At 37.5% G+C, this 19083-nt stretch overlaps 1 protein-coding gene across 2 annotated transcripts in view; it reads right to left on the bottom strand.

Annotated features, from left to right (window-relative positions):
* The window catches only part of EFL1 (elongation factor like GTPase 1), a 64928-nt gene that overhangs the window by 28349 nt on the left and 17496 nt on the right, over positions 1-19083 (bottom strand). Inside the window, exons 13-15 of one of the 2 annotated variants that reach the window (XM_062501368.1) lie at positions 18630-18781; positions 17666-17844; positions 16860-16995 (exon numbers count right to left, since the gene is read on the bottom strand). In XM_062501368.1, the coding sequence (XP_062357352.1) occupies positions 16860-16995; positions 17666-17844; positions 18630-18781 (467 nt within the window). Of the gene's footprint in view, positions 1-16859; positions 16996-17659; positions 17845-18629; positions 18782-19083 lie in introns of both variants that reach the window. The other variant, XM_062501369.1, reaches the window with a different exon arrangement.

The following is a 19083-nucleotide window of genomic DNA, read 5'->3' as shown; positions in this document are numbered from 1 at the left end:
TTGTAAAATACAACTAACATCTGTTACTTCCCAATCAATTATAAGTGGTGTTAAAATGAATGAGGCCTTCAGGCACTGCTCTTGCAAAGAATTAATTTTGATCTGTAGAAGTCTTGGAAGTTTTGTCATGTTTGTCTAGAAAAAGCTACGTGAACATATTCCTACAAATTCTGCATTACATATCACAGGTACATGGGGAATTTAGAATCTACCACTAGAAGTGTCAGCCACAAAAGACAATGGCAGTTAGCTTAAAAACTCATAAAATTTTGTCCATCCGTGCACTGATTTATGTTTAACTGTAAAATCCCAAAATACATGATTTATATTTCATTACTTAAAAAAAAGAACATAAGGCCTTCATCATCCAATACATCAGATAAATGCAAATACAGACTAACCAGTTATGAGGATATTCCAGACAGCACAGGCAGAAGCAGCACACTGACTACCAAAGGTGTACAATATCCTGTGGGAAATGCCTGAGCCATTGACCATTTATCCTGTTAACTTGTAAGACATGCAAGTAACTAATTAAAATTCAATTTTCCAAGACCTGACCCAATGTCTAATGCTCTCTTTTAAAGGCAACCTCCCAACCCCCCAACACATCTGTCTATAAGTGATTTATGCTGCCTGATTTTCCTTCCTTGGGAAATATGGCTTAGAGTCTTCCAAAGCACTATGAGCAATGGACTGCTTCAGTCTGGATAATGCAGAAATTAATGTTGACTTTAAATATAATAATTTTCAAGACGGATAAAGAAGAATAAAAAATTTCACTTCAAGCTAAAAGAAACCTTTAAGTAGCTCATTTGTAGTTACACAAGCAGTAATATTCTGGGAAATAATTAATCAGAAGGATTCTAACCAAATAAAGCACCTTTCAAATGTCTCAGATTAGGACTATTTGACATAATGGGTGTAAAACAGATGGCATGAGAGGGAACAGGGATGTCTTAAATACACTTGTTATACCAGCAGCCTAGGAAGCTCTTGATAATGATTTATTTAGCACATGTTCCAGTTTAATAGCTAAACTAATTAAAAAATAAACAGAAAATGCACTCAAAAAAAAAAAAAGAAAAAAAGTTGCTACCACATGAAAACATGAAACTATGCTACTAATTTCATGCTACTACATGAAAATCTGTTATGGTGCCATTAATACTGACCTCAGATCAGAAACATTTCTTATTTTTTTCACAAAATTGTATTTAAATATTGGATTTTAAAAGTCAGTTTCACTTTAAGTAATACTGCCAGTCTGCCTCTGTGCAAACTAAGCATACCAAAATCAAGCATATTTAAAATGTAAAAAAACCCCTAAAAGTTAGGAATGCCATTTATCCTCCTTATCCCCCCACACCTTTTTCCCCCAAAGGAAAGAGGACTGTAATTTTCACCCTAATTTCCGATTACTTCAGTCAATGTATCATCGAGAGCTATTACTGTAATTTGCAGTCTGCATAATTTTGACTTCCTAAAATATTGCAACATATTAACTCCTATTAGCACTAGGACAAGAAAAAAATGGGAAAAATTCGTAGATCTTTCCTAAGGTAGGAGAATTCTTAAGACTAGTGCAGAGGACCATATCATTAAACTGGGTTTTAAAACCTTCCTCTATTTTATAATTAAGATATTAAATAGAACTGATCTTGATTTTTAATGCCTTGCTGTGAAAAAACTCCAAAACCAACAAAACAATTAATACGATTTAATTTTATTCACATCACATGAATCTATATGCATTAAGAACATCCCCAACATGGCTGTCTTCATTTGCTGCAAACAGGCACGAGCCTCACACTGACAAAAGATACCAGGGAGGGAGCTTGGAGCTTTAACACCTCCACATCTGGAAAACACTGTATTTTAATCCCCTTTTTTACAGGAATATCACCAGTCACTGATCAACTCATTTGCATTCAAGGATAAAAGGAAAAGAGACCCCACCCCAAAATGCAGTCTGAGAACAGCATCCCAAATGCAGCTGAGATGATCTACAGCCAGCTGCCCCCTAAAAAAAAAAAAAAAAAAAAAAATATCAAGCCTGTCCCTGCTTCTGGGGACAGCACCAGCACTTGTCAGACTCCGGGTGAGATAATTCAGGATACCAAATAAACAGAGTAAAACTACCTAATAAAAAGCAATTTTTCCTCTCACCCAATTTGCACTCAACAATCAATGCACTAAGAATCTGCTTCTGACATTTTACCCAAGAACAGACAACTCAACATATTAATCCTAGTGAAACCCCAATGGCACGATGACACCAACCAGAACACCAGGACAAACAACCAGCAGTTGAGAGACCTTTTCCCCCTTTCCCATCTACACAGAGGGAGCAGCTAACACCTCTAGGTTGTGGAAAGAGTTGATTTTTGATCAAAACAGTTGATCCCTGCCCTGCCCCTGTGCCCTCCCAAAGGATGCCAGGCCGGGTGACATTGTGACATTGTGCTGCCTAAGCAGCAGAGCCCACAGGTGAGCTATCAAGTGTCACCCACAGGCAACAGCAGTGGTTCGGCTGCTGCTTCAAGACAAAGCAGAACCTTCCAACACCAAAATAAATAAAAAGTCAGCTGCTTTTCTGGACAGAAGTAACATGGCTATTTGCCACAGCTCTGTATCAGCTTGAAATGCTTTGGAAGAGTTCCAGATAGATAAACCTTTTTTACTAAAAATGAGAGGCATTTCTGCTAGAAATGCCTGAGCACTGAAATGACTCTTTTTGGTTGAGAGGCAAGTCTTTCAACACAGTATGTCACACTTCCTGATGGGACTGCGGACACAAAAGAATCTGTTAAAAATGGAGTATGATTTTAGTGCCATTTCCAAAGTAAACGCAGCTCCTGTAATCACACAGGCTCCCCTCAACAACTTTTAAACATGTTGTCAACTTCCACTAAGTTCACCAGGGAGAGAGAGCAGAGGGTTCAGGTGTAATTAAGTTTCCACAAGTTATGTAAAATCAATGGCTAAGTACTGAAGGGAGACCAAAATTGGTGATCTCACTGAAGAAAGGGCAGGCAAAACATGATCATTATATATCGCGGCTGGAAGCAGCTGCCTGGCGACCAGCACGCGCATCCCGGCGGCCAACTGGGACACAACTGCAGCCAGAGGGGAGCTGAGGATTTTAAGGACATCAGTCCACAGGAATCCAGGCTTTGTTAGTAACACTGCACGGAGAACTTTCTTTTTGAACATCACAAAACAATTAATCTTTTGTGCAAAAGCTCAGAAAAATGTAACCATCAGGATTCCAGACATTTTGCATCCCATTTTGAGAGCTTCTCAATCATGTGTGCTTTCAGCTGCCTGGTCCTCATCAGCTCCAGCAGGCTAAAGAGTGGGGAATGGGTGTGAATGTCTTTGTGTAAGTGCAATAACTGATGGAATAAGAACTACCAGCAGGTTGCATTTTCATTTACAGTAATCTGTTCACAGCCATGCAACTCACACTGGTTGGTGACCCAATACCTCAATATCGTACAAATCTTAATACATGACACTTGGAAAACATCAAGTCATTGGATGAGTATTTGTTGCTCAATATTATGTTTCAGAAATTCAATTAGTCACTGAAACAGACTTGTATCAAAGCTGGCAGTTCACTGAAGCTTAAAATGTCAGTAACAGATAAATTGTTATGTCCCTTACACTAACTTAAACAACTGTAAAACTTACACACTCAGAATGGAGTTTTTTTCTATTCTCCCACCAGAACATTGTCTTGGCACAGGTCTGGCTACATTCAAGACAATAATAGTGCAGTTAAACCAACATCAAGTGTCTTAAAAAAACTCCTGGACTTCAAATTTATTGGCATGACAGAAATCACCTCTATTCTGTCTGGAAAAACTTTGACTCACATCACAGCTAGGGTCCTCACACTCACTGCAGTTTTCCTACTGCAATCTCACTGTTTTCACACAGACAGGACCAGAAGCAAAGATTGCAATGTAAAACTCTCTCCACCAAATTAGGTGAATTATCTACCAAAACATGTATGCTCAAAGGAAGGTTAGCAAATGTAAAACCCAACAAAAAAAAATATCAGCTACAGTACACGACAGTCACAACAGAGAAGCTGCCTTGGAAATGGAACTTTTAATTTTTGAAAAGCACTCTTCAATTTTGTCCCTATACATAACAGACCTCAGTGGAGGGAATTAGGTAGTAAGGAGCAAGAAAGTTTAGACAAGAGCCCTACTTCTTTTAGTCTTGATTAGATGCAAAAAAGGTGTCAAAATTTGTTTCCAGGCATTAATGACAGAATTTCAAAATACAATCAAGTAAGGTGAGAAGGTGTTCTGCATCTTAAGACAAGCTCGATGTTAACAGCCATTCAAGCATTATTCCTCATCTATGACTGGAATTTAACAATTCTTTATGCACAATGTTCTTACCCATTCAGATTCTGAAACATGTAAAACCCGAAGTACTATCTAGGCTTGCTCTTTTCAGATCATACCCTTTTGACAATGAAATCACAATAGTTTCTACTAGCTAAATACAAATGGAGTTGAAACTTACACTGCTTGGTTTGCAAACTGCTGAATACTTCTAGTAAATATCAGATTTTCCAATTATTTACTAATTCAAAAAGCACTACAAACAATCTAAACTTTGAGCCTAAACTATCCAGTGCTGCCCCTTTAACACTTGTTTAGCAGTGCTCCACAGTTTGACATCAGCTCATAATCCTAAATATAGCTCTGCCTTAAGTCCCCCCCACAGTTCCCAGCCCAGACAAAGCCAGCTCCATGACTCACAGCCTGACACAGGCCAAACAACCCTCACAACACTTCTGCAATTTCATCTGACACACCAAACAGCATCACAATTTCAGGATAATATTTAGAAAATAAGTCATTAATACACAGTCTTTGTTAACAGTCTCTTGAATTTCTAACCTTCCTGTTTGTTACACAGGATTGTGACTCTCTGTGAATCACACTGTTATAGTGGGGTTATGTGTAAAAATGACTCCAAACAGGTCTTCCCCTGTCTCCCCCTGTGCCCTCAATGCAACCCCCACTGCTTTTTCTGAACTCCTTGAAGCAGCTTTGGGAACAACAGACAATGGAAGCAAAGCAGGAACATCCAAACGAATAAATGAAGGCTTCTGTGGCTAGTTCAGATGTAGAAGTAGAAGCATTTCACAGGCACAGATGGTATTTATTTATTGTAAGGATGCTGTGCATTACAGGCACCAGGGCTACTACACAATCAGGGGAGCATTTCTCCACAGCAGGTGTGAGAGTAGGTATCCTGCTCCCCTTACAGAGGCCAGGCTCACCTTAGAAAGTGCTCCAGCAGGAATTTAGAACACATTCAAGTAAATTATCCTCACAGATTAGTGGTTTTGCATAAACAGTGCCAGTTAAAAGAAGAGGGCTGTTTTTTTGCTTAGGCTGTGGTTAAGTAAAATATTCTCATCTAGTCTTGCTTTACTGACATGGGATAACTAAGGTAATACAAATTAAAAGTAGAGGCAGAAGAACAGAAATACAGAGAGAGAGGTGGAATAGAAAGGGAAAGCAAGAGGTTAACACAGATTTGGGCTGGGGAGCTTAGGGGGAAAAGGGTCCATTTCAGAGTCACCTTAACACTCCAAAAACAGCCGAGGGAGGTCCAGCCTGATTTCTGCAGTCCGGCTATTACTCCCAGCAGAAGGCAATTAGTGTAGCCATGAAAGTTACAAAAACATTCAGAGAGGGGCTCTTTTTCATATAAAACAGTAGCTTTTCTCAGGACAAAGAAAGTGAAAAAAAAAAAAAAGGCAAGCTGAACAAGACATTTTCATGGCACTGGCTTTACTGAACACTACACTGCCTCTGAAACCTGTACATTTCCAAGCTGAGCTAATAAGTAGGAACCATGCTGACTGCAGATTTTTGGCTCTCAGACTACTCGGTTAGATTAATTTAATTTAGAGTCAAAACATTTGTAGATTTTCTGCATGAAGAAATGTACATTAAAAACCATAATCCAAAGTCCTCACTACACTGACAGTACTGCGAAGCCAAACGAGACCTTCACCCCAAGCTGAAATAGCAGCACTTTTTGTCTTGTATGAAAAACAGTGCCCTCTGCCTTCACATTAACTGGGAGTAAGAAAACATTTTAAGGATAGAACAAGTTAACTAGTTCCTATATCCAGTTCTTGTAAAGAAACAGGGAAAATGAAAGAAACATGACAATTATCTAACCACTCCAACTTGTCAAGGAATCATAACTCAGATGCCCTGAATCTTGAGATATTTGATATGCAAATTAAAATATAATCCTTATCAGACAGCTGTATGTATGTTTCAAGAAACTGGAATTCAGTGAAAAAACAGAAAAGCACTAAATTTGCTCTTTAGAATTGTTTTGATCACAGGATCACTTGTTCAAAGTAGAAGAATGGGGAAAAGCATTATTCAATCAAATCCACATGAAGGAGTTTCAGTTTTGCAGAACCTCAGAAAAGATTTTATACAGAAACAGAGAAGATGAGATATTCAAGAGAATTGTAAGTTTTTTGTTGCCAAAGAACACATATACAGGAGGGATTTAAAAGAAAATAATCAGAAGTGAAGAACTATGCAAAAGTAGTGACTAGCTAGATTTAACTAACAAAGCCTACACTGCCTAGAGAAACCATGCTTATTTATCCATCACTTCAGGGAACAGATAGGATAACATTTTGAGACAACTAAACTAATTTTTAGATCCGAGTTTCTCTTCCCCTGCCCCAGGTGCTAGACATGGTACATTTCAGCAGTGATAAACACAATGAGAATATTTTCTACCATTAATACAATTATTTGAGTTATTTAGGTTGGGTTGGGGAAAGCACAGTGTCCTGTTTGAGACTGCAAAGGATAAAGAAGCAGGACTATCTGAGGCCTGGCAAGAGAGAAGCTGTTTTAGCAACAGAGGTACACACACATGCGAAATACATCTCTACAACACAGAAAGCAACAATCATCCACATGGATAACTTTATGATTTAAGATCATATTTTACACCCTTCTGTGTCTTTGCAATCGCACACCTGAGTAAAAGCCCAGCCTAAATGACATCTACAAGGCAGCATTCCAGTTATAATTTTTAGTTACCTGCCCCCAAGTACACTGACTTGATACTGACAGATGTCTGCATCTCACAACTACTTTTTAGTACATGAATTGACTACCTGTGCAATGAAGCTGCAACTTTATTCATCTGATAGAAACTGAACTTAATCTGTCAAAAAACAGATAAAGGAATAGCCAGATGATTAAAAGTACACACATCTTTTCAAAGATGTCAGGATTTGATTCATGTACAACATCACAGTAGCAAGAGAGATGAATTTTCCATAAATAACACTGCAAAATCCCAAATCCTTTTAGAATAAGAACTTCTTTTCCACACTGGTAATTGGACAGGTTCCTAAATAGATTTGATTTATGGTGTCTTTTTCATGTCTGAATGTCTGTACATGAATTTACAAGCAGAAGGGCATGCATTTTCAAACTTATTTGTGGTTTAAGTAATTATTTTGCACCTATTTCTGAAATGACACAATGTTCTCAGTTTGAATTTTAGAAAGTGCATGGTCATATCAAATAAAGGAAATGCTCCTTCACAACAGGTTTCTGAAAGTTTGAGTTCTACAGCAACTTCTGCAAAGGCAATTCTCTATGATACTTAATTCAGAAGGAAGAAAAGCCTAATGCCATTTTGGACAGGGGGATAAAAGGTTCAATTACATAGTCTAAATACACAGCCTTGTTAAATCAGATAACTTACACCTCTGTTAAAAACTGAGCCTCAAGCACTAGCTCCAAAAGTGAGCCCTGTTTGCTGAATCTCTTGGACATTTACTCTAATGCCCTGATGCCCCAAACTGATTATTCCCACTCTTGATACAGCATTTCATGGCTGCACTAACAGGCAAGATTTTCTTAGAAATTGAATGCTATTAACTTTGAGTACAAAACTGAAGTCCTCTATTATAGATCCTCATTTAGTAATGGATTCTAAAGTCCCTTTAGAGATTTTCCACCAATCAAGGCAAGTTAGATGGTTTCCTTTAGAACCACATCGGAGGAAAGGAGGGAACAAACAGCTGCACTACAGACACCTACTAAAAATGCTGACATTCTACTTTTAAAGAGGATACTGGCTTTAAAAAAAATACAACACACCAAAGAAAAAAGTATGCTCCAAGGAATTTTTAGAAGCAGACTGAGGGGTATAGCATTAAGGCTCTTCAAATGAAAACATGAGGTCATTTCCCCAAATGATCACTGAGGTGTATCAGTGTGCTGTAAAAAATCCCAAATGCAACACTGCAGATGTGAGCTCAGCAAATAATCTCAAAACTTCACCTTAAGATTTCTCTTACCATTTTACATTGATGATATTAACTACTTTACTTCTATTCATACAGTACTGGAAAAGAGGTTCATTAGCAAGTTACAAACATGGCTATTTCTGTAGATAACTGCTCTCCCTTTATTTTTACATGCAGTTTCATAGAGGGAGAGACTGAAAATAGTACACTGATGCTGACTTAAAGACAGTAAGTGTGAAATACTGGGGGAAATCCCTGTCTTTTCATTTTAAAGAGACTTGCAAAATTACACCCATCCAACCACTCACAGAAGACTGGAAGATTTTGGAGATAAGCCAGGTAGTATCTGTGACCTAAAGCCACAGTTGGCTGCTGAAAGGCTGAGTAACACCTGCCCAGGGGCAGTGAATACAGAAGTCAATTGTCCACTCTGACACAAGAGGAGTCAGGCTCCTCTAACGCTGGCCCTGAATTCTGAACAATGAATAGCAGTGTGATAATAGGCACTGGACAAATTTGACATCTCATGGCCAAGAATCACTTCCTTTTGCAATAAACACTGGGGTGATAAACAGACAACTGCCAGCACCTCAGACCCTGTGCCCACTCTATTTCTAGATGTTTATATCAAGTAGCTGCAGAGCACGTGCCTGCTGCTGTGCTCTGAGCTCCTTCAAGCAGCAGTGGTATGAAATTGTCCTGATTCTTGTTAGTCCCGCTGCTGCCCACAGGCACACAAGCAGCAACAACCAACACCGACAAGTCTGGGCAGTTTTCCTTCTGGTATTATTTGGGAAACCTCAAGCATCAGCAAGTAGCTGTCTGCATACAAATCCCAAAGAACCAGGAGTGCTTGCCTGGCATTCAGGAAATTACACAGATCTCACTTCCATTCACACAAAAGCTCAGTTTTTAGAGATTATAAAAACTAAAAGTTGCTGTAACACTGACGCAGAATGTTTCATTGCATTCCTCCCTTTCCTCAAAAACTTAAATCTCTTGCATTTCTTTGACATTATAATCCAGCAGGGGTCAAGAGCAAATTTACAGGCATTGTTGGGTAGTTGAATATATTACGACTTTAGCTTAAATGGTCTTATACAGTTCAAAATTTTAAATGTGACTTTTATTGTATTTTAGTGGCAAGACTAAACACATTCTTAATATCTCATAATCAACTCCTGAAAATTAGAGCAGAGAACATTCCAGAAGCACTAGAGAATTTACAAGTGTTTTTCCTCAGAAAAGATTACTACACTTATGATTTCCTTTTATAGTCTTAATAAGCTTCAGTCAGAAAAACAGAAAAAATACAGATACTCAAAAAGCAATTTAAATTCTTAAATTAAATAAAACAACCAAAAAGCCCCACCAAAAAAACAAAAAGGACTTTATGAGGAAACTATTAACCATTCAAAGTATCCTTCAAAAAAAAAATGTAGCTGAGTTACTGAAGAGACATGTCACAGCTATAACTCTGACCTAAGACATGGCATATTTTTTTCTTCTCAAGTGGTATCTCTGTATTGATTTGAAAACAAGGTAATGAATCTCTTATTTCTTCTGCAGTAAAGTTTGTCAAGTCAAAGCCCCCGGAATAAACCACATGGAATGGTAAGGCCAACAGGGCAAAGGAAAACTCAGCAGATGATAGTGAAACACACTTCTAATTTCATTTGGTGTTAGTTCATTAGCTGTGCATTATGTCATGTTATGTTGCCCTCCAAGCAATATAATTTTCTCAGCTTGACTTGTTAGAAGCACACACAGCAAAGAGCAGGAACTGCAATGGGACTAAATCCACTATGGCAAAAATAGAGTTAAAGAAAATGGTTTCAGTTTCCAGCTCTGAAAGAGGCCAAACAGCAGATTAACTATTATGTCTTTAGCTCAAAGAAACAACTCGGACATACTCAATTTTTTCAACAATTTCACTATTAATAAAACACTAACTGGGTAGGAAAATAATATAAATACTGTGGTGTCAGGTAAATGCAACAGTCCACGGAGATTAAATGTCATTCAACAACAAAATCCATTCAATTATAAACCTTTTCCTCAACAGTGCTGGATTACTAAAAACAAGTTTAAAAGGCTATTTTTAGCCTTAAAAGGTTATTTTATAGGCATTGTAAGATGGCTGTTAGAGATAAAAATTGTAAGTATTCCAAAGCTGAAGACAAAGGTTTGACTTTTCTTTGTTTCATTCAGTATTTTGGGCTAATTTCACTAATATTCTGGAGAAAGACTGCCCTCCTGCGTTCACCGAGCACAGCAGGCTGGGATGAGACAGCCCCTGCAGCTGGAATCACTTCAAGCTGGCCATTTTATTTATTCTATTTTTTTTTTTTAAATAATCACATTACTGATTCAGAGAGTGAAATTAGCCCACCAAATGTTTGCACAGAAATACAAGGCTGGTGAACAGCAGGCCCGTTCCTAGTGCTCTCACAGAAGGTGCTAATGCCTGCTAGCTGGCATCAGGCCTAGAAAGCCATTCTGGGCCTTTAAAATGGCATTGCTGCTTGCAGCTGCTCTTTGCTCTTAACAGAGGCTGCTTATTAAAAGCTCCTAAATTGTTCAATGAAGTCCTAAAGGAATAAAATGCTTGTTAGACACCTTGTAATGAGGTTAGCTGTACTCCTTCACACCAGCTCTTCACGCTACTGCAGCTCTATGGCACCTATCTTCAGAAAAGTACCAAAAAATCAAGAGGTATGAATCCATCATCACCCACATTTCCTGCACCACGCTGTTCCCATGTCAAGAATCCTGTAAGTGCTTTCTAAATAATTAAAACATGGAGGAACACTATATGGGAAAACTACAGTTTTAGAAATGGAAGCACCAAGGTACCCAACAGTGTGTCATGTAGGAAGTCTGACAGGGAGCTGGCAACAGAAGGGACTTCCACATTCCTGCTTTTAACAATGTAAATTGGCAAGTTAAAAAGCAAAATGCTCCTAATTTGGTAGAACACTTGATAATCACATAGCTAACTGCATTTGAGAACATTCAGGAAATTATCTAGCCTCCTATGAGCCCTACACTAAAGCACTACAAATCTAGTGGCAAGGGAAAAGCTTTGCTTTTAAAAGTATTCAACAAGACACAAAAAGCACTTCAGTAGTCATATAGGCAGCTCTAAGAAAAACCTAGGTTTTGTACACTAGCAAAACACATGTCCATTGTTAGGGTACTTGTGGATAAAAAGCAGCACACAGATCAATAACTTCAGACGCATGTCATTCTGAACTCTTGTGTGTGCATGCACATGCCTTGAAGATGAATTTTACTTCAGTTAGCAAAAATGTATCACTGAATGATCCTTCAATTATTCATTCAGGATAAACATGAAACAGAGCCAGTTTAAAAAAAATCCCACATGATTATTCACTTACGCAAGTACCTAAACCAGTGTTTTCAAAAATGCATGTTGGCTTTTACATGAGCACTTGTTTACATTACTTAGAAATGGTAATCAATATCCAGTATGGGAATCCTAAGCCCTTCATCTGTTCATGATATGATCACAAAACAAACACCACCTCTTTTAAAAATACTTTTTTTACACTACCTCCAACAACCCTTTTTGCAGAGAACAAAAAAGGCATTTTGTTTTCAATGATAGGCTAGCAACAATAAAAAAAAAAAGGGAGGAAGAAAAAAGAAAGCTATTATTCTGTGCATCTGGAGGGCATGCACTTGTGAAATCTTTACTTATGAGCCCAGATTACTTTTTCCTCACTTACTGCCTCATGACTTTTTCTTTGTCACTTTGGGGATCACTTAGTGCTTTTTATAGTCCTCAACCACAAGAATTTCACAACGATTGTTACACAGTTATGTTTTTCCTGTAATTGTACTTTTTCTTTGACTGGTTCATGCAAATAAATAAAGTAAATACATAAATGTATTTATATACATAAAGGGAGAGAGATTCTTGCATGGGAACAAGCAAATCAACTGTCCCATCTTCTTACATTCCCCATAATTCAAACTTATTAATAGTTCAAAACACTGGTATGAGATAACGTTTTAATTTAGACTAAATATTCTTAACATAGAACATAATTGAAATTATTTAAAACTCGCATATAATAATCTCCTTTGTGAAGCTTTCAACACTGTTTCAATTTAAGTTATTGTTTTGCCTCCTGGTAAACAAGCAACATCTTTCTTTCATGGAAAGACCTAGTAAGTGCTGCTTCCTCATAACTTTCATTAACAACAACAAAAAAATTGTTTATGGTAGTGTTAATTCTTCTCCTTGTGTACCCGCATTATCAGTCTCTACAGCTTGTTAAACAATACTTAACACTACTTAGCAAACAGAAGGTCTTACAAACAACATCCAAACTAAATAAACTAAGGTATTCTAACTGAACTGTTTCTAATTTTCCTTCTTAGAAAGAGAAACCAAGCACTAGTAAGAAGAGCTATGATAATCAAATTAATGGATTTCACACTACAGCCAGGGCTCACCTCCTGTCAAATACACCTCTGGAGATGTCCAAATGGCAGCAGGAACCCCCAGTGACACTGATATTCCCAAGGGAAGTGTCCCAGCAAGAACCTAAGATAATGTAACACTCACTAAACTAAAGAAGCTTAAATCTCTGGATTGGCAGACGACTGTCTACATTTCTCCTTTCTCTGTTATATTTTTGCTGTAGGAAAGAAGGACAAGCCTTTAAGAAGCATGGGACAGTTTACATGGGACAGCTTTCTATTTGCACAGATGACATTATGGAAACCAAGGCAAGCGTTAGTTTCAGTGTCATTAAGAACATAAATCAGTCAAGCAGGCTTTGGAATATAATGTTTAAGTACCATTTCTTTCCTAAATGTTCCAGAAAGACAGTATTGTCACAACAGGACATATTATGTCCAAAGACTATGATACTGGACTTTCTTTCCAATGGGTATTCAGGTAGTTTTCTAAAAAGGGAGCACAAAACGTGCCTAAGATGTCTTGGAATCAAAAGTCAATTATTTTGAGACAGGGATTTGGGTGGCACACATAACTGTCACATTAAATGTCTGCAAGTACAGAGTACTCTTATATTTGGAATTTAAGCATGGTTCTGATATACCTAGGCAGAATTTACAGAGCAGAACACAGTTTCTGTTAAGATAACAAGGCCTCACTCAGCCCAAGTGAAGCTGGTACAGAAGCTGCTGTGGCCCTCAAGTCAGGACAGAGTGACACAGAGACAGCCAGCCCTGCAATCAGGACATGCAGGTAGGTGGACATTGGCAAGAGCAGGGACTCACTCCCAGAACTCTCAAGAGCTGATGCCCACAGGGAGGTTTGAATTCAGCAGCTGCACACCTTGGAAAGGCACATGATGTGACAGAGGAAAAGAAGCCATTCCTGAAACAGTACACCAAGGCACACAATTAATTTTTTGGACCAGTACTTCAATGTTTTTCCCAATTAACCCTGAAGATACCTTCATGGCCCATTCTAATGACTGTCATGTTTTCCATTCAGCAGTTTCGAGTCAATGCAAGTGCCATTTGGAACCCGAGGGCACACACCTAACCTAGCATAACCCTATCTGCTGCTCCAGTAACTAGATTCTCCTCCTGCAAGGTCCCTGTTCATTCCAAGGAGTACAGAGCACACCCTTGCAGTGCCAGTTAAAAGTAAAATATCCTGTCTGCTGGCACAGGACATCCTGCAGAGGTGCTGGTGGGGAAGAAGGTGACAAAAAGCTGAAAAGAGGGTACTCTCTTCTGAGGGCACTTTGTTCACATACTCCATTTTAGTTCTCAGAGAAAACAACAGTCCTTCTAAATTACAGATTCTGCAAACTGGGTGTATTTGTCTAACACAAGGATTTTATTATTTTCATAGAATATTCTGATAAATAATTTTTAAAAGAAGACTTATAACAAAGACCTTATTACCCCAAAAACTTTTTGCTTTCAATCATTTTTCACCTCCTACTCAAGGCTTACAAAAGTGCAGAGTAGTCACAAGTTTGCAAAGAAAAATTCCGAATTAGAAACAGCTATATTGAAGGGGTTCTTTTTTATATTTGCCACTTTACTTGAAAATCACGTACTGCTTAAAGCTTTTTGACAAGCACTTTTGGCTAAACAGTCCAGCTGCAAACTTGCAACACAGATTAACCAATGCAAAACATCTTGTCTCTCCTAACTTCCAGGAACTCAAAATAATACCAGAAAATAACTTCCTAAAATTTCCAGAATGGCTACACATACTAGACAAGGACATAGTGTCTCCTTTCAGCCTGATGTTCTAGAATTGTTTGTCCCAGCTTTGCAGTTCAAACACACTATGCTTCACTGCTCCTTCCACTTGAGGTGATTTGCAACCTTGGATTTTCAACAGTTAAAAGGAAATTAGTATTTTAAGGAAATATTAATTAATCTTCCCATCTTCAGCAAAACAACATCTGTTTCAAGTGTTGTCTTTGATCACTAAACCTCTGCATGTGCCAGTACAAAAGACAAAAAGGCCACTTACTAGGACTAAGCAGATCCTCCCTCGTAAGAAACAACATATAAGTAATAACAAAAAACCCCAAACTCTGATGAAAAAAATATGAAAAAATCTGTATCATAAGTCTTAAAGTGGAAATAGGCAGTCATGATTAACTGCATATTCCTTATGGCAATAACTTAATTATACAGAGTGAAATCACAGAGCCTTCAGAAAAGCTTCCTTCATTTACTGGATAATCCACAAGCAATTTCCTTATATGGCTGGAGAGAAATCACTGCTGTGTGCACTAAAGCTGGAAGACAAATGGCCTCACAAACAGAAATCACTGTTGCTAGCTAGAATAAAAAAACTCCTGCATCACCATTGTCACACGTTCCTTTCATATAAATGCATTGCACTTTCTTCTGAGTGTGCTAAATCATCATTAAATCATTGAACATCTTACTGAATTTATGTAAATTAACAGTGCAGCCTCACAGGGAGATGGGAGAAACAAAGGAAAGGCATTTAGGATTTTTAGAGTAAATAGAAAAAATTCTTTAAAACTACATTAGATCTAAAAACACAACATAAAGACTGAGCTTATATGCTTCAGGTAAAAATGAGAACTTGCTTTGTCTGATCACTTTACAATGATGTGATGATAAAAGATGAAATACCCAACATAGTCTGGCTAAGATTGACAGTGAATTCTGATCTTAAAATTCTAATGAGTTCTTCTAAATATGACCATTTAGAACTCTTATTACTCAAATAAACTGCTTTACTTTATGGAAAAGTTAGACCCCACTGAAGAGCAGTCTTCAGCATTAGACTACCAACAAATTCTGGTAAAATTTGAGGGTTACAAAAACATTTCTTAAAATTTGGTCCAACTCTTAACACTTAAGACATAAAATCCTTACAGTGTATTTTCTTCTCTTCTGGAGGCAGCTCCAGGAATATTTACTGCTTCCTATGCACCAAGACAACATCTTTCATTTTTTACTGCCAAGTGTTTTGTGATGGGTTTCTCTATTTTTTCCCAAACTTTTTTTGAAGTAAACAGACCATATACTTAATATATTTTCACACACACACACTCAGGAACACTCACACACATTCACCATTTTCATACTACAAATGGTCAACTACAACCAGACTACATTAAGGTATAATTCAGAATTTTAAAATACTAAGCTTCCAAATAAAAGTAATTCACCAACTACTTGTGTTTTGAATGTTAGGTTCATGATAAAAGAGACAAAAGCACGGTTAGCTGCCTAAATTAAAGAATTTCAACCTCTACAGAGTAGACCTATTTTTCATCTACTGTATATATACAACATATATTTCTAAAAATCAGGCAGTACACTTGAAAATATTATTGTATTTTGCTGTAGTTCAGGCATTTTCATTAACATAATGGAAAAAAACATTTTGGAGTTTAGGCTTCCTAAATTCTAAACACTACTTTTGGTATTAAAAAAAATAAAGACAAATTAAGGACAAAACCAGTAAAAAATGCTACTCATTCTGGAGCAAAGCAGCTCAGAATCTGGCACAAAAGAGCATAACTGAATGATTAAGTTGGCTTTTATAACTCTGTCCGTGGAGAAAGTGAAAAAATTGCCACAGTCAAAAAAGAAGTAATTTTTAGCACCAGGGTTCAAACAGACCCATAAATAAAACTACACTCATCCACATCACTAGAAAAGTCACATTAAAGAATTTCCACTGTTGGGAAAATATTATAAATAATCCCTGCAATCTGTGAAATATGAGAACTTACTACTGCCTTTGGCAATTCCTGGCAGCAATGCTTACCTGGCAATAATCCAACCTGAAGATAACAGGCTAATGTAGTCCCTACTTTTCTCCTATTCAAAGTGCACAAAAATCCCAATTTAATTAGGCTGCCTTCCTTTCTTGCACATACAACATACTTTAAAACATTCATGGATTTAAAGTTTCTGATTTATTAATTACATCGAACCGATTTCAGTGTATTTTGGACAACACAAGAATTGAGGCTTTAGAAAATTAAATCCTAGTTCTTACCCAGGACATTTCCTGCAGGTACTTCCTCAAGATCTTCAAGCTCTCTTCCCATAAGTAAGTAGAGGTTCTCCAAGGTACAGCAGGTCATATGAGGGACAGCTGGCAGATCATCTGTGGCAGGGCACTGGGATGACAGCTACACAGAGCACAAAACCAGCATATGGATATCTATCATTTAGCTCTGATAAAAACTTTTTCCACAAAACCTCCTTGCATTCCAAAGTGGAAAAACACAATCTAAAAGCATTTTCATCGCAAACCTTAGACATTAAAACCTAACATACACTCCCAGAAATCCAGACTAGAGGCAAACACGCAAATGTTACCAAGGCGTTAGAAAAATAATTTTTTCTTTGGCAAATTTTAGGTGTGTACTACTTCTACCTCGCTTTTCATTATCACTGAAAAGACAAATGTTCTGAAGTCAATTCAAAAGTAATGAACTTCTTTGATCAGAATCTCAAAACATTTAACACCAGTTCTTCCCAACACTATTGTGCAACTTCTGTTCCCTAAAATAATTGTTTTTTCCTTCACTTTTTTTTTTTTTTAACAAAATGTACACATACTGGATTTATGGTTAGCTAATACAACACCGTATTTAAAACTGTTTTGGAAATATTACAGTTTATAATAAGTTTACAGACACAATCAGCTATTAGCACAATTAACAAAATTACTTTGATACTTTTGGGAATTATTCACTTGAACTTTTTTTTCTCTCTTTTGAGTGAGACACATGTAAGAAGTCATCAGTGTTTCAAAAGAATCCCAAGTTATTGCAACAGTTCACAGTCAGCTCTTACCTTATGCAAAGACTCAGCAGGATCATATTTTGGTCCTAAAACAAAGATTTTTTGCCCTCTTTTCACCACGCCACTGAACACTCTGGCAAAAGCAATGAAATACTCCTTGTTGTCTGCTTCCTGTTTCACTGCCTTTGAGGTCATGCTGTCTCCTTGACCAGTGAGCTGTTGCTCTTCACCTAACCAGTCAGAAAAAAATATATTAAGCACAAAAAACTTTCTGCCTCATCATCTGGATGAAAAAAAATAATTGTATTATACTGTCATATTTGTTCACAGAATTGTTCCAGTTAAAACAGACCTTTAAGATCCTGAAGTCCAACCTAGCACTGCCAAGACCACCACAAACCCATGTTCTAAAGTGCAACATCTTTTAAACATCCCCAGGGATAGTGACTCAATGACTTCCCTGGGCAGCCTCTTCTAATGCTTTATACTTCCAGTCAATAAATTTTTCTTCTAAACTTTCCCTGGCACAACCTGAGCACATTTCCTCTTGTTCTTGTTACTTGGGAGAAAGTTAACCACTTGTTAACAAGTTAACCATTTGTTAACAAGTTAACCACTTGTTACTTGGGAGAAAAGAGCAACCCCCACAACTGTTACTGATAGTCCAGTCCTGTTGTTCACACCCTGCTTTTGTACCAATTTGGGCTGCTTGGCATCCCAAGTTACTGGTTTTTCAGCAGAGCACCTCCTTGAAGCACCATCTCCCTTCAATAATCCAAAGTACTGAGATCAAGCACATTCTCAGGCTAAGGGACATCAATCTGCAGCAGTATTTCACCTTTTATCAACTGTCAGTTTTCCTACAAATCCCTCCTCACTCTTTGTTCATTCCACTATTGCACTTTGGACTGGCACGTGGATGATTCACAATGTGGATTCCTAAGGTGCCCCCTGGCAATGCAGACATTCCTATTAAACACTTTCCTAGAAAAACAGGCTTTAAGGTACCACACACCTTCTGTATCACCAGTGTTCCCAGTTACTTCAGGTGAATTTTCACTTGAGGGCTTTTCTGACAGCTCCTTCCCTTGACTTGCTGCCAGTTTTTCTGCATGCCTTCGTTTGGCAAGTTCACGCCGATGAGCAATTTCTTCTTGAGTTAACGGCCTACATTGTATTTTAAAACATCAGTATTTGGCAATGTCATTTATTTTAAAATAAATTAAATAACAGTAATTAGAATACTATATTTGACATAAGTAAAAACTCATGAAGAATGCCTTTTGTCCCCCAATACCATAATTTAAGTCAGCTAAAATTAGCAAACTCTACCATATTTAGACTTTTATTTTTCTTCCAAATACACAGAGATCAAATACTCTGATTTTTATTTATTCATGTTATCTTTATTACTTTAAGGCAATCTTCACAGCAAGTACTCAAATGCAGGGAAAACTCTTTGCATGTTA

The sequence above is a fragment of the Cinclus cinclus genome, chromosome 13, assembly GCF_963662255.1.
Source record: "Cinclus cinclus chromosome 13, bCinCin1.1, whole genome shotgun sequence".
NCBI lineage: Eukaryota > Metazoa > Chordata > Aves > Passeriformes > Cinclidae > Cinclus > Cinclus cinclus.
This window is presented reverse-complemented; position numbering and strand designations above follow the sequence as displayed.